Genomic DNA, 26361 nt, shown 5'->3' with positions numbered 1-26361 from the left:
TCCAAGTTAGGTGCCACTGATTGGTTTTCTGTATTTCTTTTCGAGAGTACAGCACAGAAATGGGTTGTCTAGACCCTCTGGCACTAAATGTTTAGTCAAGATGGCAATTTCGGGCACTGGGAAACCTTAAAAAGTGCTTATTTAACATACGGCGCAATACAATTGACATTTTGAATCATTTTTTGAGAAGTCCAAAAAATCCAGTTTCTGATGAAAAACGATGACCCCAGACCTGTGGAAATGCTGTTTTTTTACTGTGTAATCTTTTGACTGTAAATGACTGTCTGATGTGAATCATCACTTTTAGAACTAAAATAATTGTGTTTAGAGTCATTTTTAGTCAATATGCCAACTGGATACAGTAAACCCATTTGACTGCAACCATCCCTCAACCCACTCAGCATTGAATGAGTGAAGCATGTTCTAGTGACCAGTCCGGTGAGATTTCACTGGAATAGTTAGTGAAAACCAAACCATCTGCCATCACGGTTAGGCACACTCAAGAACACTAGGAAACCAAGGATACATTATCAACACCTATTAAAATCAAAACCATCTCCGATGACACCTAATGGGCCTAACTGACGAAGATAATTTACACTTTTAAGTAATTTACACTATGGAGAAAGCTTACTACTTTTTGGCTATTCACAAAACCTAAGTGTAAATTTACTCTAATAGGGTAAATTGCATGCCTATACTAAATTGAACGACCTGGGGGCTATTCACAAACTGAAGGGGCTATTCAGAGCGGTAGCTTAGACTGATGAGTAAATTACATTTGCAATTTACTCACATGCTTTTGAGTAATGTTACACTTACATTTTTTGTACAGCCAAAGTAGTATAGTTACTAAAGGTGTAAGAAGAAATTACACTGCTATTCTAAAGAGTGTGAGTAAATCATCAGGTTGCTTAATTCACTTCGCTAATTGAAATGAATTTAATGTTCATCACCTCACACTTTTGTCTGTGAAATGTTGTGAATTCAGGGCATTTACCCAAAGACTCTTGTTTTCATTTGGTTTCAGGTTTGCAAATTCCCTTACATATTATGGCCTGAGCCTCAATGTAGGAAGCTTCGGTTTAGACATCTACTTGACGCAGCTTGTTTTTGGGATTGTGGAAATACCATCTCGTGTGGGATGCATCTTCCTTCTGGGGCTGGTAGGAAGGAAGACATTACTAACTGCGTGTCTCCTGTTGGGCGGAGCTTCATGTCTGATAATTATTGCCATTCCAAAAGGTAATGTATTTATTTGAAGCATCACAAATCATTATCTATATAAAGCACCAAATGTACTTTCATTGTTATTATGGTAAACATACAAGCAACTATGGAGCTAATCATTATCTTGTTAATGGCTTAGAGATAGTTCCACCTCTAGGGCAACCATTATGAGTGTCCTGAAGGAGGTTCCAACATTTAGGGCATCAATAGGATGGCGGGCAGACAACCGCCCGCCATTGGTGTGCGGGTCCCGTTGAAGACAATAGGATGCGCCCGCACACTGGCGGGCGCATCCTGCATTCTTGGCATTGCGGCGGGCGGTGCTCTCAGCACCGCCCGCCGCAATGCCAAGAAGGCATATCGTGCAGCTCCATGCACAACGTGGCAGGCACCACGCGGTGCCTGTCATGTTGTGCATGGAACTTCAGGGGGTACCATAGGTACCCCCCATGTGCACCCCCCAGAATCCCTGGGGGTTCACTTCAGGCGCCCAAAGGCGAAAACCGCCTGCCTTTCCGTGGCGGTGTTGCCGCCACCAAAAGGCATATCTCCGCTGATATGGTAATATGGATGCCGGTGTCTCCCAGATACCGCCACCATGTTAACAGCTTTTTCGCCCGGTTGACTCTTCTACCGGGCGGAAAACTGACAGACAGTCTTTCCGTCCACCGGGGTCCCCCCGCCATGGTAATGTGGTGAGGGGAAATTTCAATGCAGGTGGTGGTTTTTAGCGGGCGGATCGCCACCGCCATAGGGGCGGTGGCGATCCGCCCGCTATCCTAATGACCCCCTTAGTTCAGACTGAAAAACCTTATACTACGGGATTTGATATTTACTGCCTGCAATAAATTTCACCCATAACGTGTTTTCTCAATGTGGATATGGTGTTTATGATGCATTTTTTTTTAACCTTTTTCCCCTGTTATGTTTTCACATGTTTTATCACAGCTGGTAAGACAGTAAGATATATATATATATATATATATATATATATATATATATATATATATATATATATATATATATATATATATATATATATATATATATATATATATATCTGTTTACACAGTGACAGTCTTTATTGTGCAGTTACAGTTAGATCATAGTTTAGATCGTAAGAGGTTTTTTTTGCTTCGCCAGTAACTTTAGTGCCATTTGACAAATCTTCATGTAAAGTTCCTAAACACAAGTTCTTCCAGAGCAACTCCTTCCTGGAAAGTTTCGGGGTGATCCATCAAATGGGGTCTGAGAAAAAGTGGGGTGTTAAATATTTTTTTCCTCATGAAATTCCCCATAGGAATTTTAGACAATGAAATAGAACAATCAGAAAACTAGGGGCAGATTTACAAGCCCCTTGCGCCTCTGGCGTCACTTTAAACATGGGAAAAGTGACGCAAAAGTGGCGCAAGGAGCTTGTAAATCTGCCCTTAGATCTTTATTCTGTGTGCTTTGGATGTAATTTCTTTGAGCTGTTTTTTATGAAAATAAGGTTAAAAATGAACAATATATTGACAGTTGGTCCCGGAAGGAGTACCACAGGACACCTGTGGTACCTCGTCTACAGAAAATACAGGGGCATATTAGCAGGAACCTCATTACCATTATCGCCGTTTTAGCGGCAGGAAACGGCCCCTAAAACAGAGATAATAGGCTTGCTAATATGCATTATAGAAGTCCAATAGAAGCCCAGGTTAGATGTCCTGCACATCTAACCTTGGCTTCTATTGAAATTCTATAACACATATTAGCAACCCATTATCGCCGTTTTAGTTGCAGTTTCCTGCCGCCAAAACGGCGATAATTTTACCAAGGTTCTTGCTAATATGCCCCACAGTGATCTGAGTGATTGACTGACTAGCCATAACATAAACAGAGATGTTGTGGCTGCCATTACAGGACACGGGGACTGGAAGTTGTAAGTGTAGGAAAGTAGTATCTGCTTCTTATGGTTACCCCCATTTTTTGCTGATGTCACACTGTTTTTGGCCTAGTCTGACTGGGATCCTGCTATCCAGGATCCCAGTCTGTCTGCTTTTTCCCTTAAATTGCAATGTACTTTAGGTACACTCCAGATTGGATGCTGGGGTACCCTTATCAGTCCCTAGTATATGGTACACCATGTACCCAGGGCATAGGTACCGCAGAGGCCTCCCATGGGCTGAAACATGCATTATGCCACCCATGAGAGGCCATCCAAATTGACACGACAGGTCTGCTACTGCAGACTGTGTAAGTTGGTGCTCGCACCACTTACTGAGATATAGGTTCACTATATATATCTATATCACTACACTTAAATACCTATCAGTCACCCCTACGGCAGGCCTTATCAATCCTGAAGGCAGCGTGCTGGGTTTTACGTTAGAGGGTGCTCCTGCATCAGCAGAGCCCCTCTGCAGCCTTCGGAGACCATTCTTCGGGGTTGTCTGGGATGCAGCCAGATATACATGTTTAAGTGCATTATAACTAAAGCTCCCGGTTTTCCGTTTTTACTGATTTTTACAGATAAATACAGACAGAAAACAATTGGTTTCCTGTCTGTATTTATTTTTAAAAGTGGAAAAATACAGAAAATTGTGATTCTTGTGAGTGACACTCTACACCATTCTTCATGAATTCAAGGCCTTCCGCTCAGCAGATACAGCATGGAGAGGGTGAGATAAGATTTCCTTAAATATCGGCATATATTAACATATATCTGTATTAAATGTTAATATTTACTTGTGGGTGCAGTGTTTTGTTGTACATGGCTCCTTAATTTTCAAAAATGCGACAGGCATCAAAGTAGGATTGCATGTTTATCAGTTAAATAACATGGTTATCAAATAAATAAATTTGGAAATTTACCTTTTTATTAGCATTTATTCGGAAAGCATAACATAAATATGGATAAATACCGATGAGATTGCTAAAAACGAAATAGAGATAAATATAGATGGAAATGTTAAAAAAATAAATACCATGGGCGTGGCAAGATGGCGGCGAGGTAGGACGCAATCTCCGAAGCTCCGTCTCGCCGCCCGCCGAAATTAGCTTCATACAGCCTCTAAGAGGGTCAGAGTACTGACTTACCCACCCGGTGACATCCCCATACCATCGCTGCTCCCAAACCCGGAGGCAGGCGGCTGCAGACATCGAGTGTTAGTGGTGGAGACGGGGAGGGAGTCTGCGGCCTAACTCGCAAGATCCAAACTGCAGCAGGGGCCTGGCAGTAGGGGCGGCCCACATCGGAGACCGTCAAGGCCAGATCTTGGCAAAGAGGCCCCCACCAGAAGATACAGAGTGCGAGCGGGACGGCCGCTCGCCGGGCCAGGACTGCCTCATCGGTGGCCCCAGGAGCCTGAGCACCGGACGATCCAGGGAGCGGGCGGGTCAGTGGCAGTGCACCGCCGTGGGCGTATCAGAGGTTCCTGAAATCAGCAGCTGTTCCCGCTGCGCTACGCGGCTCTGTGGTGAAAGTCCCTCTCCCGCGCCGACTGCGGCGGCCCCGCGCGGGTTCATCGCAGATACCCGGGGTGGCACCTAGCCTGGAGTAAAGAGCCCGAGCTGGGAGAAAAGGTCAGTGGAGCGCCCAGGGGGCTGACGGCGGAGGATCTATTGTGAGACCTGTGAAAGCACGCACATCAACGTCTGCCAGGAGCGGGTGCATGGCATAGACGAGCGCAGGGAATAGAGCCCATCTGGATGCTGCAGCGGCACTAGATGGCGTGGAGCCCTTTCCTAGCAGATGCAAGGCCCCCAGGTGGTGCAGAGTATGGCTGGATCCCCGGCCTAGATTATAAAGGGCGGAGGCTGCACGGGGGGCATTGAGAGGCCGTGCACAGACACTGCGAAGTGGTGTGGTAGACTAAAGACGGCATGGAGGTGGAGAGACGTCCCGCGGTGCTGCTACACCTGGGGGCACTAGATGAATGAATAGCGTGTTCACGCTGTGTAGCAGGTGCTCCTGACTGAGAACAGACACACCTTAACACGGCTGACCCGACTCATAGGGATAGCTGCCCGGGAGACAGCGCCAATTCCCAACCCAACAGGGCGGTGGCCCAGCCCGGCACCTCGAGGTCACGCGATCGCGCACGACTGCAACTGCTGGGTCCCACCACGTGTCCTGCTCTGTACCCTTGTCTGGTCCTTGGTGGGCGATTACGCAGAGGAAGATCAGTAAAGGTACCCATTGGCTGGGCGTGAGAAGAGAAGCGAGCCGGACAGCCGGACACATCAGAGGGGGCCCAAGTGGCTGTAGGTGTCGCCAGACGGGGGGCTCCTGGGCACGGGACTGCATTCCGTCAGCTGCAATGCTATTAAGCGCCAAGCACATCATTGTATTTGAACCTGTGGAACGCGGTGGGTCCCCGACTGGGGGCATTCAGGGTCTGGCTGAACCTTGCGTCAGTCGGAAGAAATCAGCTGGACTTGCCACTGCTGGTAGGACTACCTGGCCACTTCTCCACAGCCCACGGTGCTCCCACTAGGGCGGAACGGACAATAAAGCTTGCATGAGTATGTCCTAATCTAGGAAAAAGAAACAGAAGCCGCTGATGGACATTTTTGGTAGAACCCACTCCATCCCCAATATAGTGACTGCGTCACCCAAAATGGCAACCCTGCAGCAATCTCCGAGCACCGGGAACGAGCCCATTACCAAAGCATTCTTAGAATTGCTTTGTAACATGCTTAGAACTGACCTACATTCCGTGAAAGCGGATCTCACAGCGGAAATAAAAGACACCCGGAAGGATGTAGACGAAGTGGGTGAACGTGTTGCAACACTCGATGGAAAAAGTGATACCACGGCGACCGAAATCACTATGCTCCAACAGGAGATAATCCCCCTCCAGGATCTGAATCTGGACACCCAGGTACACCTTGAGGACTTAGAAAATAGGTTGCGCAGACACAACATCAGGATCCGGGGCGTGAAGGCGTCAGATGACACCAAAGATCTCTTTGATTTCACGGTGGGCCTATTCCGCCACCGAGTAGGCCCTCCATGCGCATCCAACGCCCTGCCTGCAGACATTCTAGTGTGTGTACAAGACTTTAAAACCAAAGAAGACATCCTCCAGAAGGCAAGATCCCTACACCCTATCTCTTACAAAGGTCACTCTCCGGTACTATACCAAGACTTGGCTTTGATCACCCTGCAGCGTCGCCGGCAATTCCGCCTTGTGACAGAACATCTCCAGCAACAAGGCATCCAGTACTCATGGGGCCACTCATTTCATCCAATATTCAGGTTCAACGGTAAACTTCACCGGATGCGTTCCCTCATTGACTTGTGCCGGCTGCTGGGCCTAGCAGTTCCTAGTGAGGAGAATGACAATCGGAGCACCAACTCAGGGCCCGAGGGCTCGCCCTCCGGGTGGGATCGCCAGGGTCAACGCCGACGGGCCCGGAAACCGAACAAGGCAGACATCGCAAGAGGCCAGCACGACGCTATAGCCTCGGCAGCGGTGGCCCTGGTGGAGACGAGCCCAAACGCCAAGTGATCGGCTAGACAACGCCTTCCTAACACTAACTCTCTGACTCTGGCAGGCGGTGGGTGAAGCCGGACCCCGCCTCTTGGTTACACTACAGGTCCCACTCTGACGACTTCTCTGGATCCTCCGGGATGGCGGACATTATTCATGGAACTTTTTTCTTGTCCCTGTTCCCCTCTCCCTTGTTCTAGTTGAGAATCTCCTGTCGACTGTACATTTGGGGTATTTCTTTTTTGGTTCTGGGTTCCCTCGTCCACCTCTTTCTGTTGCATGTTTACATTCTCTTAGCTCTTACACCCCTGGGTTGCCACGCGGACACTTGCATGCTGCCATGACTTATAGCGCGCACAGCGTCCCGGTCCGACCATTACCCCCTGATGCCACATGCTTCCCTTAAAATCCTCACGTTCAATGTGAGGGGTCTGAACAATCCAATCAAGCGTAGGGTGGTCCTTAATTATCTGGAGCAATCCGGGGCAGACATATGACTCCTGCAAGAAGACCACCTATCTCTAAGGATCATCATAGGTTAAAATCCAGTGCCTTTCCAACACAGATGTTCTCCTCCCACACATCCAAAACAGCCGGGCTGGCCATTCTGGTCTCCAGTTCCTTTGCTGGTAGGGTTCTCCAGAGGGGGGCGGAGATTAAGGGCCGACTACTCACACATCAGTTCTCTTTGGGTGGGGTGATGCTCACAGTAGGCTCTATCTATGGACCTAATGACGGACAAAATAGATTCCTTCTCCACTCACTTCAGGAAGCGGCCGCATCTGCGGATCGCCACCTATTACTGGGGGGGATGTGGTTCTGAAATTCCGGACCTTGCTGTGATATGGTACCGAGGTCCAACACTCGTGTCACAAAATATCATCGCACCATGACGAATTTGGTATCGGCAAACCGGTAATGATTAGGACATTATCCCTGTGCATTTGCGTCATGATTGAGCGATGCTAACACCCTTAAATCATGGTTTCCGTTCCAAACCCTCGGACTCCATTTTGTGAATGGCATCCATCTTATGCCTTGCCCTCATATAAGTCAATTGATTAAGGTCGAGCTTGATCTGAAAGGACACGTCCACCTTAGCTGACTTCCCCATGACCTGGCCGAATTGACTCTACCGCCTCCAGCCAAACCTGTTTGGGCAGCTCCTCGCCCAGTGGCCGAGTAAGATATCATCAAAGCACAACATGCCATAAACCATTCACCACCTACAGACCATGTTTTCTACACACATACACCTGTCCATGTTCCTTGTTTATGGCCAGTTTTATGACAAGGAGGTGCCCTGTTCTATTGGGGTTTCATCGATATCTGATTGTAATTCCGGGCTGGGCTGGGTCATCTATCACAAACTGGACATCTAAAATATGGGTTGACCGTCATGACTTCGCTCTTTTGCTTTATTGTGTAAATATGTCTATGACCATATCATAAACTCAAGAATTCTTGCCTGAAGTGCAATAATTTGTATAAAAGGAGAAGGCTGGTTCTGTAAAAACGAACAGTCTCCTGAGAACTTACGGTCCGTGCTGTCGTACTTCTAGGACACATGTTACTTGGTTGCACCAATAAAACTCGATCTCTGACTTCACCTAGAAGACTCTTGGTTTCTGTGGTCCGGAACAGGGAGAACTCAGAGGTCTTCGGGTGTTATCCCCTGGCCCACCGGGTTCCTAAAAACCCGGCACCTCAGTTGGCGCCCAACTTGGGGCGGTATCAAGCGGTGACGGTCCAAGCCAGATGTTCGTGAGGAGCTTCGTGTGAAAATTCCAGAGGACGGCCAGCCACTTCAGCGACCCCTGTATGTCGACGTGGTTCCGAAGGTCTTTGCTGCGAGGTTCCCCGCGTCCCGACGGCTACGAAGGACTGCTGCCCTGACTATCGCCCTGTTTTGGACCCAGTGATCCTTGGTAGAGCGAAACGATAGACGAGTCTTCTAGTGACGTCATCAATCTTCAATACTTCAGTTAAGTATAAGTGGAGCGTCTCCTAGTCCTTAGTTTGTTCTTAGTCTTTGGTATCCTTGAGGTACACCTTGTTTGGAACTTGCAAGCGCCATAACCGAGGGATTCGTGTATTCATGAACACATCTTAGTTAGATAATCCCTTGAAGTTTGAAGCTAGACTAGTGAGCAAAGATGCCTGGTCTTAGCAGACTTGGAAACTTGTTTTGTCTTGGTTGTAGTAAGGACTCCCGATTAGAGGATTCGTGTCCGGTTCCTCCGATTGGAACTCCAACATATGAGTTATATATCAAGCACGGAGTAGGCCCTATCACATATAATGAGGTATGGATAAAATACACCCGCAAGGATGGTGTTTTAAAATGGCCCCAATATGGTAGTTTTGACTCAGAAATTTTAGATAACCTCGAGGTCAAACTGTTTAAGAAGAAAGCCCGGCCGGCGATGTTTGACTCTTTTCGCTTATGGCGCAAAGAAGCCAAACAGAAAGAAATAAAATTAGCTAAGAAGAATAAAAGAGGTATGTCGATGGTGCAAGCCGCCATCGCATACAGGGATAATGAGGAAGAACAGGAAAGTGAACAAATACTCACAAGCAAGAAACTAGCAGCAGATAAATGCTACCCAATGTTGCCCCATGGAGGACAAGATTCGAAGGGAGCATCTGACAAAGACCCATTAATGTCCCATTTGTTGAATTCACCACCCCCATATACATCGAGTATTGTTGGACCCCCGAAGCGTATTGTTATACTGCGCCCTGGCGCACGAAATGCAGCTCTCGCACAAGCACCAGCTCCTCTTCGGCTGGTTCCTACTTCTCCGGCGCAGCCTTCTCAAGGGCCGCCGCCTTTGCCACTTACTACCTCTACTGTTCCTACAACCTTGCCTACTGCTCCAACTATTTATCCTGATACTACTTCTACCACTGACTCGCCCTCCTTTGCTATTGCCTCGACATCCTCTTTACATCAGTCTGTCTTTTCTGGCGCATCTGCCACTCCGCAAACTTCTCCTTCTGTTCGACAGAGAGTGGCAAGTACTGTCACTGGTCTGTTCTCACCTTTCTTTGGGTCGCCTAAAACGACCCCCAAAACAGGACGTAGACAGTTGCGTAGTCAACTGCCTGATTATGAGGAAAGAGAAGTACTAAATGAGTTAGCACGCAAATGGGTTACTGACACTGTTAGATATGATGTTCAGTCTGTTATGGAAGTCTTCCGACAATGGGACGCACCCACTCAGAGATATGTATTCGAAGAGATGTGTGTATATCTTTGCGAAGATTTGGAAACAAATTATCCCAAACGCAAAATGAAGGAATTATTTTGTATGCGTTTCAAATTCTATGAAGGCATGATTGTAGGTGCCGATGTTGAAAAAGCAATAGATTTGTTCAATTCAATTCAATTCAATTCAAATGATCTTTATTCGGAATTTTGATACATCCATAAAAGTACATACAGAATGAAACACATTAAAACACATAAAAACCTATATAAAAATTAAAAACCAGATTCCAATTGGGTTTTGAGCAGCAGATTTGTTGTTATCTTATAGGAGCAAGGGAAATGTGTCTAGATCACTGTATGAGGATGATTTGTCAGGTAGGAAAAAGGCACGACAGTACCCCATGAGAGAGGTTCCTCCAGTTTGGAGGGAAGGTGATGCGAATGCGCATCCACCTGTTCCACCGCATTTCCAGCGTGTATGGATACATGTCCCCTGGAAAAGATCTGAAGTGTTAGCACTCAAGCAGACATTACCCGATCCACGTAAAAATCCCGCAGGGTATTATAAGGAGTTATCACAGACTGCCAGCTCATGTATAATGAATTTAGCAGATGTAGACATGCTGTTTGGGAACGTCGTTCCACAGCCTTTATGGAGTAAGATCCGCCATACAGATCATGATCAAGAACTAGGTGACTCTTGGGCTAACATTACTGCTACGGATGCTAGACAAATTGGTGGTTCTAAACCTGAGCCTTTAATAGCTGAACTTCCTGGTAGAATTATCACGTACATGAAGACCTTAATGCCTGAATTGCGTGTCAATTGGGATAAGTTATCTGCGTGCAAGCAGAAGAAAGATGAGAATGTGTCTGACTTTTTCACGAGATTTGAAGAGACTTTCGTCGATCATAGTGGTCAGGATATGGCTACCGAGGGTGGCCAAAGATTGTTCGTAGACAAATTCGTACATAATTTGCTTCCCGAACTGTGTAATAAATTGAAAGATTCAGAGAGTGCTTGGGCTGTTTCCACGTCAGCGCAGATTTTAGCCACAGCCCAGTACTACGAAAATAGGCGCAAGGACGAGCTAGATAAGGCAGACAAAAAGACTAAAGATTTAAAGACCAAAGCTCTTCTCCAGCAAGCCTATCCGCCTCGCACACCTAGTCAGCCCAATTATCAACGACCACAGCAGTATTCGAGAAACGCGCAAGGAAACGAGTTTTCCCATCAGCGTTTACCATACGGCCCGAATCAGTGTGCCTATTGCAAAGAAGAGGGTCGTTTCAAGAATAATTGTCCAGCTCTGGCACAACGTCTGAATGGTGCCTCTGGAGCTTCTGGTGCACGAGGTAGAGGTGTTCAACAGGCTCCTAGGGGTAGGGGTCGTGGAAATTTCCCCCAGAATAACACTTCTTTTCCGCCTCAGAATTCTATGAATAGCTTTGATCAACAGAATAATGCATCTTCTAGGTCAGCTCAGTACTATGCTGATGACTATTACGCAGAAAACGAGAAAGAGGGTAATAATTGCTAGGACAGCCATGGACAAAGAGAGGGAGTTGTTTCAGTTCCAGTAGATCAGAATGGACCTTATGTTGAGGTGATTACGTCAGGAGTGTCAGAGCCATTTCTGCTGGATACTGGTGCTACGAAAAGTTCTATTATGCACTCAAAACTTCCTGGCGCACCTTTGTCTGGCGAAATGAATATTTCAGTAGGTTTCTCTGGCGCCCCTGTTAGAAACCCGATTTCTAGTCCTATGCCCCTTTCTGTTGGCCCATGCGAATTAGAAGCACCCCTCATCCTTACAACAGGTTGTGGCGAAAAAGTGTTAGGTTTGGATTTGTTAAAGAGATTATATGCGACTTTGTACTGTTCTCCTTCGGGAGTACAACTTACCCTTGGTAAGAAAGTGATTTCCCCAATGTATTTGTCAAAGGAAGATATTCCGACTGAATTGTCATCCCTCCCGGATATACTTTGGGCTACTGGTTCTAATGATGTAGGTTGTTTGGAGATAGCACCGTATGTCATAACGTTGAAAGCCAATGTTAGGTTGCCACGTATTCCCCAATACAAGATCTCTAGCGAATGTGAGAAGGCGTTGTTAGCGATAATTTACGATTTGATTGAGAAAGATGTCATTGAGGAAACAACAGGCAACATTTGTAACAGTCCTATTTTGCCTGTCTTAAAGCGGACTGATCCTTCACAGCCTCCTGTATACAGATTCGTGATTGATCTTAGAGAAGTAAATAAGATCGTTGTACCGCAGTTTCCAGTCGTCCCCGACATTACTGCCTTATTGACAATGGTTCCAGCTTCAGCCACTTGGTTTTCGGTGATTGACCTGAAGAACGCCTTCTTCAGCATCCCGATCTCCGAGGAGAGCAGAGACATTTTTGGCTTCAATTTAGGAGGACGAAGCTTCCGCTTCAAACGCGCTCCTCAGGGCTATTGTGAAAGTCCATCGATATTCAGTCAGGCTCTGAAAACACAACTTGATACGATTGTTCTATCTGATGGTGCGACTCTGATTCAGCATGTAGACGATCTACTGATCGCTGCAGATACTGAAGAAATTTGCAAGCAAGCCACACTGTCGTTGTTGCGTCATTTATGTGACATGAAGCATAAAGTCTCCCTTCCAAAATTACAATTTTGCCGACAAGAAGTGACCTACCTAGGTCACATCTTATTGAAGGAGGGAAGGAGACTGACCCCAGAAAGAATACAGGTAATCGCAAGATTGAGTGCCCCAAGGACACAGAGAGAAGTTCGGGCTTTCTTGGGCATTACATCGTACTGTAGACAATGGATACCGAATTTCTCCCTATTGGCCAAACCTTTGCTGGCACTACTCTGCAAAGACACACCCAATCCTATGCCTTGGTCTGAAGATTGTCAGACAAATTTCCATGAGTTGCGTGATGCATTGTGTTCGGCTCCTGTGTTGGGCAACCCCGACTACAGTAAGCCTTTTACATTATATGCCCATGAGAGGGAAGGTTGCGCATTAACAGTCTTGACACAATCCTTTGGGGACAAACAGCGCCCATGCGCATATTTCTCAGCGACTCTAGATCCTGTAGCTAAGGCATTACCAAGATTCTTGAGGGCCACTTCTGCAGCAGCTGTCTGTATTCGACAGTCTGCTGGGTTAGTCATGAATAATACTCTGATCCTTATGGTCCCACATGCAGTAGACATTTTACTGAACAGAACGAAGACGCAGCATTTAACTAGTGCTCGACTGTCCAGCTATGAGCTGACACTATTAGCGAGCCACATACACATAAAGAGGTGTGATACACTTAACCCCGCCACGTTATTACCTATTCCGGCAGAGACAGATGAGGTTGAAAAACACGATTGCTGCTACAGGACAGAAGAAGAGACAAAAGGGAGAGTAGACTTGCAGGACACTCCCCTTTCTGAATGTAATGATACTTTATGGGTTGATGGTTCATGCTTCAAGTTGCCAAATGGCGATACGACTGCAGCATATGCTGTAACAACATTGCACACTATTGTAGAGACCGCACGCATTCCCCACAATTCTGCCCAAGCAGCAGAGTTAATAGCACTTACAAGAGCATGTGTGTTGGCAAAAGGAAAGCGAGTGAATGTGTATACTGATAGCCAATACGCCTTTGGCGTAGCCCATAGTTTTGGACGATTGTGGCGTGAACGTGGGTTCCTGACGTCACATGGTGCAAAAATCCAACATGGTCAGCTAGTTAACGAGCTCCTCGAGTCACTGACCTTACCGCTACAAGTTGCGATTGTAAAGTGCAGTGCACATAGAAAGATTCAGGATGATGTTGGTCGTGGGAATGCATTTGCCGACGAGGTTGTGAAAGAGACTGCAAGGAACACAATGAGTCGGATGTATGTTGTTGGTCCTGCTAGATGGATCCTCGATGTGGGTATGTGTGAGGACACTATTGAAAGTGTGAAGTCCATACAAGCTGATGCCACTGAAAGAGAGGTGAATGAATGGAGAGAAAGCAAGGGAAGATTGGATGCGAATGGTTGTTGGGTCGAATTGTCAGAGCACCAACGATGGCTGTTACCCGACGCATATGTGCTCGCAGTGGTGACAATGGCCCATGGAATGGCGCACATCAGTGTAAAAGGAATCTGTAAACTGTTGGCCCCAGTATGGCAGAATAGTGGTATCCCGAAACGCTGCGGAAATGTGCGGAGAATTTGGTCAGGAACTGTATGGTGTGTTTGAAGTACAATCCCGGTAGGGGAACCCCAACTCCAGCGGGTCATTTTGCGCCTCCAACGTACCCGTTCGAGGTATTGCAGCTCGACTTCATCCACATGGAGAGGTGCAACAATCTGAAATACGTGCTTGTTGTTGTTTGCGCTTTCTCCAGGTGGGTAAGCGTACCCCCTCAAGGACAACACTGCCTTATCAACTGCCAAAGCCCTTGTCAAGGAATTCTTCCCTAGGTTTGGGATGCCTAGAATGGTCTGGAGTGATATGGAAGTGAATTCATGGGACGGGTGATGAAGAGAGTGTGCGAATGTCTAGGCATCCACCAGAAATTTCACGCTGCAAACCACCCCCAATCAGCAGGTCTAGTAGAGTGCTATAACGGCACCCTAAAGCTCAAACTAGCCAAGATCCAAGCCAGCACAGGTCTTAAATGGCCTGACGCCTTGCCTTTAGCACTCCTATCTACCAGAATGATTGTCCATTCTAGACTGGGACTTAGCCCCCACGAAATCGTGTTCGGGCGCCCAGCAAATATATGGGGGGTACTGAGGCCCAGAAGGCTCAGTGAGATAGAGCGCCCTGTACTGCTTGACTACTTGCACGAACTGACAACTAAATTGCGTGTTTTATACCAACAGGTTCACAGTTCCTCTCCGCCAGCCTCTGACGATCCAGGTCACTCCATCGAACCCGGCACCTGGGTTTTGGTGCGGAATTTTCAGCGCACGAACAACGAGCAGCCCAGGTGGACCGGACCGTACCTCGTCCTTCTTTCCACAAGATCAGCCGTTCGGGTGGAAGGAAAGAAGAACTGGATCCACGGGACCCACTGTAAACGGGTCCCTCTTTCTCTTCTTATGACCGGTGGGTCCAGGACGGATTCGTCGACTCTGAGACTGAAACTGTACCTCACTTTACACTCTTCAGCGATGCACGACTGAAAGGAACTGGTACAGAAAAGGAGAGTGATCGTATTTTGCAAGGATTTGTGCCACCGTCAGTGCAGTTGGACACTACAGAACCTGAAACATTGTTTAAAGACCACACCGTACCTGGGAAGCAACGATATAATCTGAGGTCGAGAAAAAGGGACTAATAAAAGTGAACTTATGTAACTCTCTTTCCCCTAAGAACTATTTTTGATTTTACAGCTCTCTCGCCCAGGGAACTTGCTCATTTTTGATTTTCGAACCGCCATCCGGTTCTGCTGCTAGGGCCGCGGTTGAAGTCTGAGGAGTGCAGCTGGGGCCTAGGTCAACGGTTCTGGTCGGTCTGAGGGAATTACCCCGGACTGGACAGAGCGCACTTCTTGGCAGAATCAAACTCCCACCGCAGGCAGCAACTAGAGGATGGAGTTCCCGAGGGTAGAGAGACCTGCTAGACCCACGAACTTTAAAAAGCAAATATGCACCGTGATGGCCAGAAAGAGATTCTTGATAGTATGTATTCTACTGTTGTGCAGCATAACGATGTTCTTGATTAGCTCACACCTCCTCCTACTGTTCCCACACACTCCTTTCACCCTCTGCCTGAACACGAGTCCGCCAGAAGACTAGAATTTGTAAATAACTCATTCATCCAGCTCCTACACCAGCACCAGTCTGTAATGAACACATCGAACTGTTGGATATGTGGACTTATGCCGCACACAGCCGATAGGGGCATCCCTTACTTCGTCCTGCCATTCAGTTACTATGGTTCTCTGTGAGCTTTCCAGACAATGTTCCTGTTTGCCATAGAACCATACCCCCCGCGTCCCATAGGGAGCAATTTCAGCAACAAGTGGCAGGAATACGGAATATGAGCAGGGATATTGACACGTCTCGGACAATTCCCAAAGATGAGTTTACCCCGTACAGTAGATGGAACAGCATTCGGTATGGGATTTCTTTGAGTAAGAGCCAGAAATCGAAGAAATCCTCCCTAGTTTGGGTAGTACTCCACCGAGGTCACCTATGTCTGCAAGGTATTGGTAGGGATCCCAAAGCACAGTTGGGGAAGAGCGTATGCACGGAAACGTATGTGTTTGCATCCCGAACTTCCCCTCCATTCTTAGTGGCTAAGGGTACATACTTCGTCTGCCATGACAAAGCATACACATGGTTGCCCCCTGACTTCTCGGGCACATGTTTTATCTCGTTTCTGCTGCCACCCACCTACACAGATGTAGGTGGGACAGTTAGGGGTGTCGTGAGTCAAGACGACACTGCGGGTCAAGAATTTGGGGACTTCGCAAAGGGTTTTCTGCCCTTTTGGGGGCCTATGGTGAACAGCAGGAACATTCGCCAGTTAACAAGGGTAGTCGAATCCGCCATGACCGAAACGGCCGGTGCCCTTAGTAATTTGACAGCTGAGCTCCAGTCGGACCGGCTTATGACTCTTCAGAACCGGGTTGCCCTAGATGTCATACTCGCAGACCGTGGTGGTGAATGTAGGGTGATCCAATCAAGTTGCTGCATTTTCATCCCTGATAATGCTCCGACAGTGTATCAGGCCATCTCCAAACTGCACAAAATCTCTGATTCCCTTCATGTGGACAAAGGGGACTGGTCCCTGCTAGGGTGGTTCTGGGAACTGATATCTGCCTGGGGATGGAAAACTCTGATCTTCATTGGGATGATCTTAGCCGTTCTGTTTACGTTCTGCCTGCTCGTGCAGTGCGCTCCTGCAATATGTGGCCTCTGTGCTACTTCATGTGTACGGAAGACTGTGTCGAGGGACGAATTGAGCAACAGAATGATGCTACAGCAACATCTCCATGAATTCATCAATACAGATTTGGACTCAGATTAGCATGAGTTATTGCCTAAATAAGAGGGCAAAAGGAGGGTCTGTGGTTCTGAAATTCCGGACCTTGCTGTGATATGGTACCGAGGTCCAACACTCGTGTCACAAAATATCATCGTACCATGACGAATTTGGTATCGGCAGACCGGTAATGATTAGGACATTATCCCTGTGCATTTACGTCATGATTGAGCGATGCTAACACCCTTAAATCATGGTTTCCGTTCCAAACCCTCGGACTCCATTTTGTGAATGGCATCCATCTTATGCCTTGCCCTCATATAAGTCAATTGATTAAGGTCGAGCTTGATCTGAAAGGACACGTCCACCTTAGCTGACTTCCCCATGACCTGGCCGAACTGACTCTACCGCCTCCAGCCAAACCTGTTTGGGCAGCTCCTCGCCCAGTGGCCGAGTAAGATATCATCAAAGCACAACATGCCATAAACCATTCACCACCTACAGACCATGTTTTCTACACACATACACCTGTCCATGTTCCTTGTTTATGGCCAGTTTTATGACAAGGAGGTGCCCTGTTCTATTGGGGTTTCATCGATATCTGATTGTAATTCCGGGCTGGGCTGGGTCATCTATCACAAACTGGACATCTAAAATATGGGTTGACCGTCATGACTTCGCTCTTTTGCTTTATTGTGTAAATATGTCTATGACCATATCATAAACTCAAGAATTCTTGCCTGAAGTGCAATAATTTGTATAAAAGGAGAAGGCTGGTTCTGTAAAAACGAACAGTCTCCTGAGAACTTACGGCCCGTGCTGTCGTACTTCTAGGACATATGTTACTTGGTTGCAGCCAATAAAACTCGATCTCTGACTTCACCTAGAAGACTCTTGGTTTCTGTGGTCCGGAACAGGGAGAACTCAGAGGTCTTCGGGTGTTATCCCCTGGCACCACCGGGTTCCTAAAAACCCGGCACCTCAGGGACCTAAACATGGTTTTTGACAATGACACAGATCGCTCTTGCCAGAGGACTCACCAGGCAGGGGTACTTGCGCCTACGGGGCAAGCCCACCTTCAAGATCTGGGGCTTCAAGACCTTTGGCGCCATTTTCACCCACGCACTCGCAGCTACACCTTTTATGCTAGGGCGATTAGACTACTTTCTCAGCTCCTCCTCCCTAAAGGCCCACACACTCAGCACCGAAATCCTAACAGCTTCCCTCTCTGACCATTCCCCAGTCCTGGCCACCTTCCAACTGCCGCCCACGGCGCAACCTCTCAGACATTGGCACCTCCGAGACACACTGCTACACCACGCATCTGTTACTGAGCAGGTTCGAAAGGCCATATCGGATTTCGTCTCCATCAACGCTACACCAGATACAACACTGGCGACACAGTGGGGGGCATTGAAAGCTGTCATAAGGGGGGTATTTATAGCTATATCCTCAGCTCAGAACAAAGAGATAAGCCACAAACGGGCGGAACTCACCCAGAGGGTCTCTGAACTTGAACAGATGCTCAACGTTCTGGCGCATCTCGTGCCTGGCATCAGCTATGCATTGAGCGCAGGCACCTCGCCGCCCTGGACCAGGATAAAGCTGAGTATGCTGCTCTCAGGCTTCGACACTCCTATTACATGGGGGGATCGATGCCGCCGGCTCTTAGCCAATAAATTACGGGAAGCCAGGCAGAGACAGAGTGATCATACTATACAGACGCCAAAGGGTGAGTCGGTATCCGACAGCGTAGCCATCGCAGAAACGTTCCGGGATTTTTATGCTGACCTTTATACAGGGGATTCCCTGGATACCCAGACTAGCTCCAAATATATAGCTACGGCTGACATGCCTTCCCTATCGCAAGCTCAGGCTGATCACCTTGACAGGGCTATACAGGTGGAGGAGGTCGTCTCTGCGATCTCGTGCCTCAAACCGGGTAAATCACCTGGTCCGGATGGCTACACGGCTGCCTTCTATAAGGCATTCTGCAGTCAGCTGGCCCCTATTCTGACCGCCTTGTTTAATACTTTCAAACACACTGGAGCCATCCCAGGGGAAATGTTGGAGGCAGCAATAGTGGTTATCCTGCAATCTGGGAAAGATAAGACTATCTGTAGCACGTATAAGCCCATCTCGCTATTGAATATAGACATTAAGATATATACTAGTATCATTGCGGCCCGCTCAGCTCCCTACATGGTCCAGCTGATTGAACCGGATCAGGCGGGTTTCATCCCGCAGAGGCAAACAAGCGACAACACCAACTGCATTTTACACCTGATCGAACGAGCGTCCCGCACCCAGGGAGAATATATGCTCCTGGCCATCAATGCGGAGAAAGCCTTCGACAGGGTGCACTGGCCCTACCTTGAGATGGTTATGATGGCGGCTGGCTTTGGTGAGAAGTTAGGGACTCGGATTTTAAACTGCTATTGCCTCCCCATGGCAACAGTACGGGTTAACGGCCATACATCCACTCGGTTTCCTATTGGGCGAGGCACTAGGCAGGGGTGCCCTCTGTCACCCCTGCTCTTTACACTTTATATGAAACCCTTAGGGCGCAGAATTCGACGGCATCCCCTTATATCTGGGATAAAATTTGGGGAGGATGTTCACACTGTGAGCCTTTATGCAGATGACATCCTACTGTCTCTCTCCAATCCGATTACGACCCTGCACGCCCTTTTTATTGAACTGCACAGCTTTGCACACGGATCGGGATTTAAAATAAACTTGGGTAAATCTTTAGGCCTTGACATTTCCCTTTTGCCACACACCCTCGCCCATCTGCAGGAGGAACACCCGGTGATATGGGCTTCAGACGCAATTCCATACTTGGGAGTACACTTGGCCCCCACCATACAGGCCACCGCTGAGATTAACTATGCAAATCTTTGCACTCATATACGTGGGGCATTAAATAGATGGAAGCACTGCACAATATCATGGCTAGGGCGGATTGCTGCCACTAAAATGACCACTCTCCCACAAATCCTACATCTCTTTCAGACCCTCCCCCTCCGCCCCCCACGGGGCTGGATGCAGCAGACTCAGGCAGACCTGTTGCAATTTATTTGGCATGGGCGTAAACCATGATTCCGCCACCGGATTGCAGTTCTCCCGCCGGAGAGGGGGGGTGCCCGACCTCCAGCTGTACTTTCACACTGCCCAACTTAGATATTTGGTAGAGTGGCATCGCCTGGAATCTGAAAAACACTGGCTGTTCCAGGATCAGGCTGTGGCAGGTAGGCCATTGCAGGGAGTGCCCTTTCTCCATAAACAACATAGACCTCCAAACGTATACGCTTCAAACATCACAAGCACTATAATGGATTCCTGGGACCGCACAAATGTCTCCAACCAGCTGACCACTTCCTCGTCACCCCTTACGCCGATATTCGATAACCCCAAGTTTCAGCTTGGAACAACAGCACATGCATTTAGGACGTGGCGCTCTTCTCCCTGTAGGTCATTGGGCCACCTCTTTGGCATATCTAGATGGCATAATTCCATTCCCACAGCTTAAGGAGGACTATGGCCTTATGGTGCGGTGCAGGAATGCTTGCCATACCTACAAGTTAGGCACTGGGCGCTGCACCCAACTGTTAGACCACAGGCACAGCGCCTTCTGACCCCATACGAGAAGTGACTCGTAACACGCACCTCTGACAAGAAAATCATATCCGATCTCTATAAAATGCTCCTCTCCACCACCACATATACACATAATGCAGGTCGCTCACGAGGGGGAAGGGACCTAGGGAGAACACTGAGTCACAAAGAATGGGAGGGTATCTACCATAGGGCAAGAAACTCTGCGTACCATATGGGCATCACCGAGACCCTGACCAAGGTTGCCACTTACTGGTACTACACACCAGAGCGCAAACACCGCTTTGACCCGCGCAGGAGCGAGCTGTGCTGGAGGGACTGCGGGGAGCATGTCCTCTGGAGCTGTCCTTGTCTACAGCCATATTGGATCCAGGTTCTTGATGAGGTATATCTCCATTTTGAGACACAGATCCCACGTTTCCCAGCATATATCCTCCTGGGTCTACCGAATCCTCTGACATACCCGCTTAAGTCACGGAAAGGTCGGTTGATTGACATAGCTCTAGCAGTGGCGACGCAAAACATCCTGATCCACTGGCGCTCTACCCAACTTCCGACACACACGGGCTGGCTTCAGCGTTTGTGGTCAGTGTTGGGCATGGAGAAACTCACACTTACTCTGGCTGGTAGAGGGTCTGAATTCCCTGAGCTGTGACGGCCCTTCCTCACTTTATTTGTCTCGGAATTCCGAGAGCTTACATGCCCTTGGTTTCTTAGACTCCTACGCCTTCCAGACACACAGATCCCAAGTACTGATCCCAAGACAAACCGCAAACCAAGACACTGAATGCTATCTTGCTTCCTTTCCTTCCTTTTTGGTTGCTTATGGTGGACGTGGGTGAGGGAGGTGGGTGGGGTGGGAGGGTTGGGGGGTTCTCCTATATGTTTGTGTATTTTGTCATGTTCTGGGGGCCCGCTCCATGCTTATTGCCTTTGGTAATGATATCTATTGCGACCTACGGTCACTACTGCATTGCCTCTACGGAGATGAGTGCCTTGTCTTTTTTCCCTGTTAAAACTCAATAAAAAAGATTTAAACCTAAAAGAATTAATGCCATAAAACCGGGAGCACTAATTATAACCTCGCAGTAATTGCTAACTTTAAAACGGCTGCTTAGAAACATGTCTTGTTTGATGTCAAACACCTTGGAATCATGCCTCCACACCAGTAACTGGTGTGGGAGGTATGATTCTACCATTCTGAAGGGACGTATGTGGGTCACCGGTCTCCCAGTACCAGCTTTTTCGACCTGGGCAGCACAAAATGGATGCTGCCAGCCACAGACACAGGTCTGCCCTCCTGCTGCTGAGCCAAGCTTGCGCAGAGGAAGGCATGACAATAGGCTTCCTGTGGCAGAGAGGTGCAACCACCTCCCAGACAGTATTTAGTGTATTGGAGCTGGGTGTGTGCACTGTCTGAGTGCCATAAAGTCTGCACTGGGTGCACATTTGGTGTCCCTGTGCATAGTCCAGCTCAAACCAGTTCTGAGAGCCATTGGCTCCTGCTCTGGTGTGAAACTGGACAAAGGACATGGGTGTAGCCACCCATCTGTCCTGCCCCTCCTCTAGGAAGGGCCACAGAATCTTTCCAACCCCTTCCTATAAAGTGGGCTACCTGATCACAGGACTTTAGATTTTACCTGGCAAGATTCTGCTAAGAAATAACCAAGTACTTCGACTGCCTGCACGACGCTGGATGACTGAAGAATCTCCCTTGGAGTAAAGGAGTTACTCCCCTGCAAAAGCAGGCACCTAAAGGCAACTACCAGGTTTGCTTCTCCCAAGCTCCTAAGAACTTCGAAAATTTCAGAAACACAGGAGGTTGGTTCCCAAAGGTCCGTGAGGTCGATCTGCCCTCTCAGCGATTCTGAGACCAGTATCTCTCATGATGACTGTACAACCCAAACCCCTGTGCACCGCGTACTTTTGAAGTTGCATATGCTTAGTGGCGATTCCTGAGCTTGTGCTTTGGACTCCATGTAGTCCCAACCCTGAGCAGTATTTGCACTGTAGATTTTTGGCCTCCACTCTCCGAGTGTCCTGGTGCTTTGCAGACATGCTTGAGGTCTCCTCGCTATTCCTGGTCTGTTAGCCTGTGGGTCCCTGTGAGGGCCACCTTGCTAATTCTTGGGCTTACCTGGTTGCTCCAGATGTGCCCTGACTCTCCATTGCTTGGAGAGTCCCCTGGACCTTATTGGTCCACACCGTAACCTGTTTCCTTGGACCGCATGGGTTGCAGTTGCCAAGGCTTGTTGGTGCTCCAGCCGGACATCGACACTTCAGTCCTTGACATCCTTTGTGGGACAGCATACCTCTGGATTTGGTTGTCCTAGACATCTCTTGGTCCCCATAGCTGCAGAGTCAAACAACCCTTCTTCTCACGTGAAGCACCCTACATCGGTGGGCATTCAACTACCGAGACCCTGGTCACCTGACGTGACCCAGACTCTGTCCCCTCTTCTTTCAGGTTCCTCTCACTTTGAATCCAGGCTTGGATTACACCGGACACTCTTCGCCTTCCTGGCAGCAGTACTTCTTTGCAGCTTTCCATTGAAAACGACAAAGGTTTCCAACACCACTTGACACCTATGCACCCGGCTCCTCTGGGATAGGTAACAAGGGTACCTCAGTACTCACTGGTGGGTTGGCCTTAGAACCTCTTAAGTTCCAAAGGGTTTGCTCAAAGTCCTCATAGAAGTGTCCTTAACTTATTATTTTCCAACTGCGACTTTCCCATAGAGTTGTACGGAGCACGCTTGCACCCATCCTCCGTGGGCTCCCTGTGTCCCTCCTCTGGGTGGTTCCTTGGGGTCCCAGTGATTCTACTTGCTCTAGGCACTGTGTCTAGTCAAGTCGTCGTTGTTGTTATACCATTTTGTTTAGTAAATGGTTCGGTCTCCCCCTGGAGCACGCTGTGTATTGTGATATTTACGAATGTTCTATTGATTCAGTATTGTGTGCTTTATGCCCTAGTCTCATGTAGAGAGTGTTATATTAATACATACATATTTTTATATAAACACTGTGTGGTTTTCCTTTAAGTTAGTCATTTAGGAGGTGATACTCTGGTACAACAAGCTGCTTTACATTCCTTCAAGATTAAGCCTGAAGGCTGCGCTCCATAGCTACCACTAGGAGAGCTTTCAATAAGTTTATCTTTGACCTCATACATCATAAGGGCCGTGTGGACTTGTACCAGGTGCCCACTTTAATTAGTGGACAGCATATTCCAGCCCACCTTCTCACAGTAAGAACATGCTTCTTTTTCCTTGTGCACCCTAATATTCTTGGACTGATGCTGCTGGTTTATCGACTCAGTGCACTGAGGCCTGCTAATCAGACCTCAATGCCAGTGTTCTAACCCATTACAAAGTATATGTCAAATTGGCTATTCCCAATTAGCAGGAACTAACTTACTTATAAGTCCCTAGTATATGGTATCCAGGGCATATAAGGCAAAGTTGACACCCAGGCCTTCAGCTCTGGTTGTGACACTCTGGGTAAACTATCTGCAAATTGGCTTCCAGCCCGCCACTACAGACTAGAAGGGCAATGGTAACACTGCTAGTTCGACAATGCCATTTACGGTAATTGCAAAGTCCCCACTTCCCTTATCAATTTATGTAACTTTCGCTTAAGGAAGGCCTACAGAGCCCTAAAGGAGGGAGCTTTTTATTATTAAGTAGGACATGTATTTTCATATATGTCTTAACAGCAACACTTCCAAGGTGTCATTTTGCTGTGGATGGGCTATTAGCCCCATTGGCTAACAGAAGGTTACTGGTTGACCCTTCAACCCTACTAACTTCTGAATGAGACTAACTAGCTGGGTGCTGTAAGGTATCAAATTAATTGTGGCATTAAACCTGACTTGAGGCTCAGGTCGAATGTAATGTCCCTATTAAAGAAATGCAACTTTTAGAAAGTCGCATCCCTGTGACCCAGTTGTCCAGTAGACCCACATGGGCACTGGCCAACGGACAGCATTCTGCCCATCTGTGGAGTCCACAATAGCAGCCTGCTGCAGGGCGAAGTGTTGCCTCCCCTTCGCAGGAAGCCACTAAGGGTGTTAGCTCAAAAGGCAAGTGACATTCACACTCCTGATGGGCTGCCTTTTGTTCAAGGAAACAGGCTGAGACGGGGACAGAGAGGAGAGACCAGTGCCCAAACAGGTTTTCCCATGGGCTTGTAGCCCACAAGTAGCCACCTCTAGGTTAGCCAACTAAGTTCCTGACATCCAAGGAAGGGTCCTGACATCTTGAGAGGGGACAGAATAGTGCACTCTGGGATTGCTAGATGCCACACACTGCTAGACAGTCAGATCCATCGGATCAGGAACAAGGACCGAAAAAAGACTGCCTTGCTGCCCCCTGGACTGTATAAAGAGAAGCTGCACTGTGTTCTGGACTGCACCTGCTGCACCTAGGGCTAGTGAAGAAAGGACTTTGACTGTTGCTCCTGGCTCAGGGAAAAGTTGTGCCCCAGCCGCAGACCAAAGGAGTGACTTAAATAACAGTGAACTGACCCCCTGGAACCTGCAAGACCGCTGTACAAAGGGACAGGTAGTACAGCCACAGCTGGCCTTTTACCGTCTATTTGTTTTTTTTTTATTGAGCTGAATCACATACAGAAATAATATCATTCACGTGAGATAAGAATACCTATTCAAATTACCAGCAGTATATAAAAATAGATGATCAATCACAGAATCCAGGACAGCCGATCCATAAAAAAACAATACACATATAGAACTTTATATCCAACAATAAAGTGCCTTTGTGCCAGAATGGATCACCACCTTCACAGTTACTTGTTCATTCAATGGTAAGAAAATTATACAGTACAAATATAATAGTAGCCATCAGAAAAAATTCCATTGTGCCTTGTTAAATCCCACGCCACCTTTGGAATTGCTTTGAACCCTAAGTAATTACCAGATGAAAGTATACATTACACTTGCACTGCTGCTGCAACAGAGCCCACCTTTTCTATTATATCCAAAAACTGACATAAAGCTTTAAATCTCTTTACAACCCCCCCACTCGCCTGCACAAGCCTGCAGGTCCCTATTAATTAAGAGCAGAGAAAACCTTTTCCAAAATTGTGACAATATTTGACAGGTAAAAAAATATGCAACCAACCTCCCATTCCCTCTTTCTGACAATAAAAGCAGTGATCCTGCAGTGCCAGGGATAATATTCTGTGCAGGGCTACAGAAGTATAATGTGCGATCCAGCGAGATTGGTAGCACATCCTCTTTTACCATCTCAAAGGGGACTTGGAGGGACCGGTAATAGGCTTTTCCTATATAGGTGGTATATTTACCGATTCGGTAAATAACAAATTGGTTTACCGATTCGGTATTTACTGAATCGGTAAATGAGATGTAGGAAGCACTTTAAAGAGTGCTTCTGTGCTTACTGGATTCGTTATTTACCACCAACTATTATTTGGTGGTAAATAACGAATACCTCTGTAAATGCAAATCTGTTCATTTATACCTGTGCCATGTGACAGACAAACATGCCCTTAGGGCATGTATGTGTGCCACATGTGCACACAAGCACTATTCAGGGGTGCAACAGGGTGTCAAAGTGACACCCTGCCACCCTTGACTCTTTCCCTATTTTACCGAATCAGTAATTACCGATTCGGTAATTGACATTCATTCCTATGGACCTCCAGGTAATTACCGAATCTTAACAATTTGGTAATTTTTATTGAAATTTTACCTACATAGTATTTACTTATTCTAAAATACCGAATCGGTAAAATTCAGTATTTTAGAATCGGTAAATCCTATTTACCTACATCTAGCCCTAAATCTCTTTACAACCCC

General features: G+C 47.4%; 1 protein-coding gene across 2 annotated transcripts in view; it reads left to right on the top strand.

The window, feature by feature from the left end:
- Window positions 1-26361, top strand: part of LOC147684976 (solute carrier family 22 member 13-like) — a 334900-nt gene that overhangs the window by 234259 nt on the left and 74280 nt on the right. For both annotated transcript variants that reach the window (XM_086940876.1, XM_086940875.1), the window contains exon 7: window positions 1031-1245. In XM_086940876.1, the coding sequence (XP_086797002.1) occupies window positions 1031-1245 (215 nt within the window). The remainder of the gene's footprint in view (window positions 1-1030; window positions 1246-26361) is intronic.

This window comes from Lissotriton vulgaris, chromosome 10, assembly GCF_964263255.1.
Source record: "Lissotriton vulgaris chromosome 10, aLisVul1.2, whole genome shotgun sequence".
In the NCBI taxonomy this organism is placed as follows: Eukaryota; Metazoa; Chordata; class Amphibia; order Caudata; family Salamandridae; genus Lissotriton; species Lissotriton vulgaris.
Note: the sequence above shows the minus strand (reverse complement) of the source record. Positions and strands in the feature narration are given on the sequence as shown.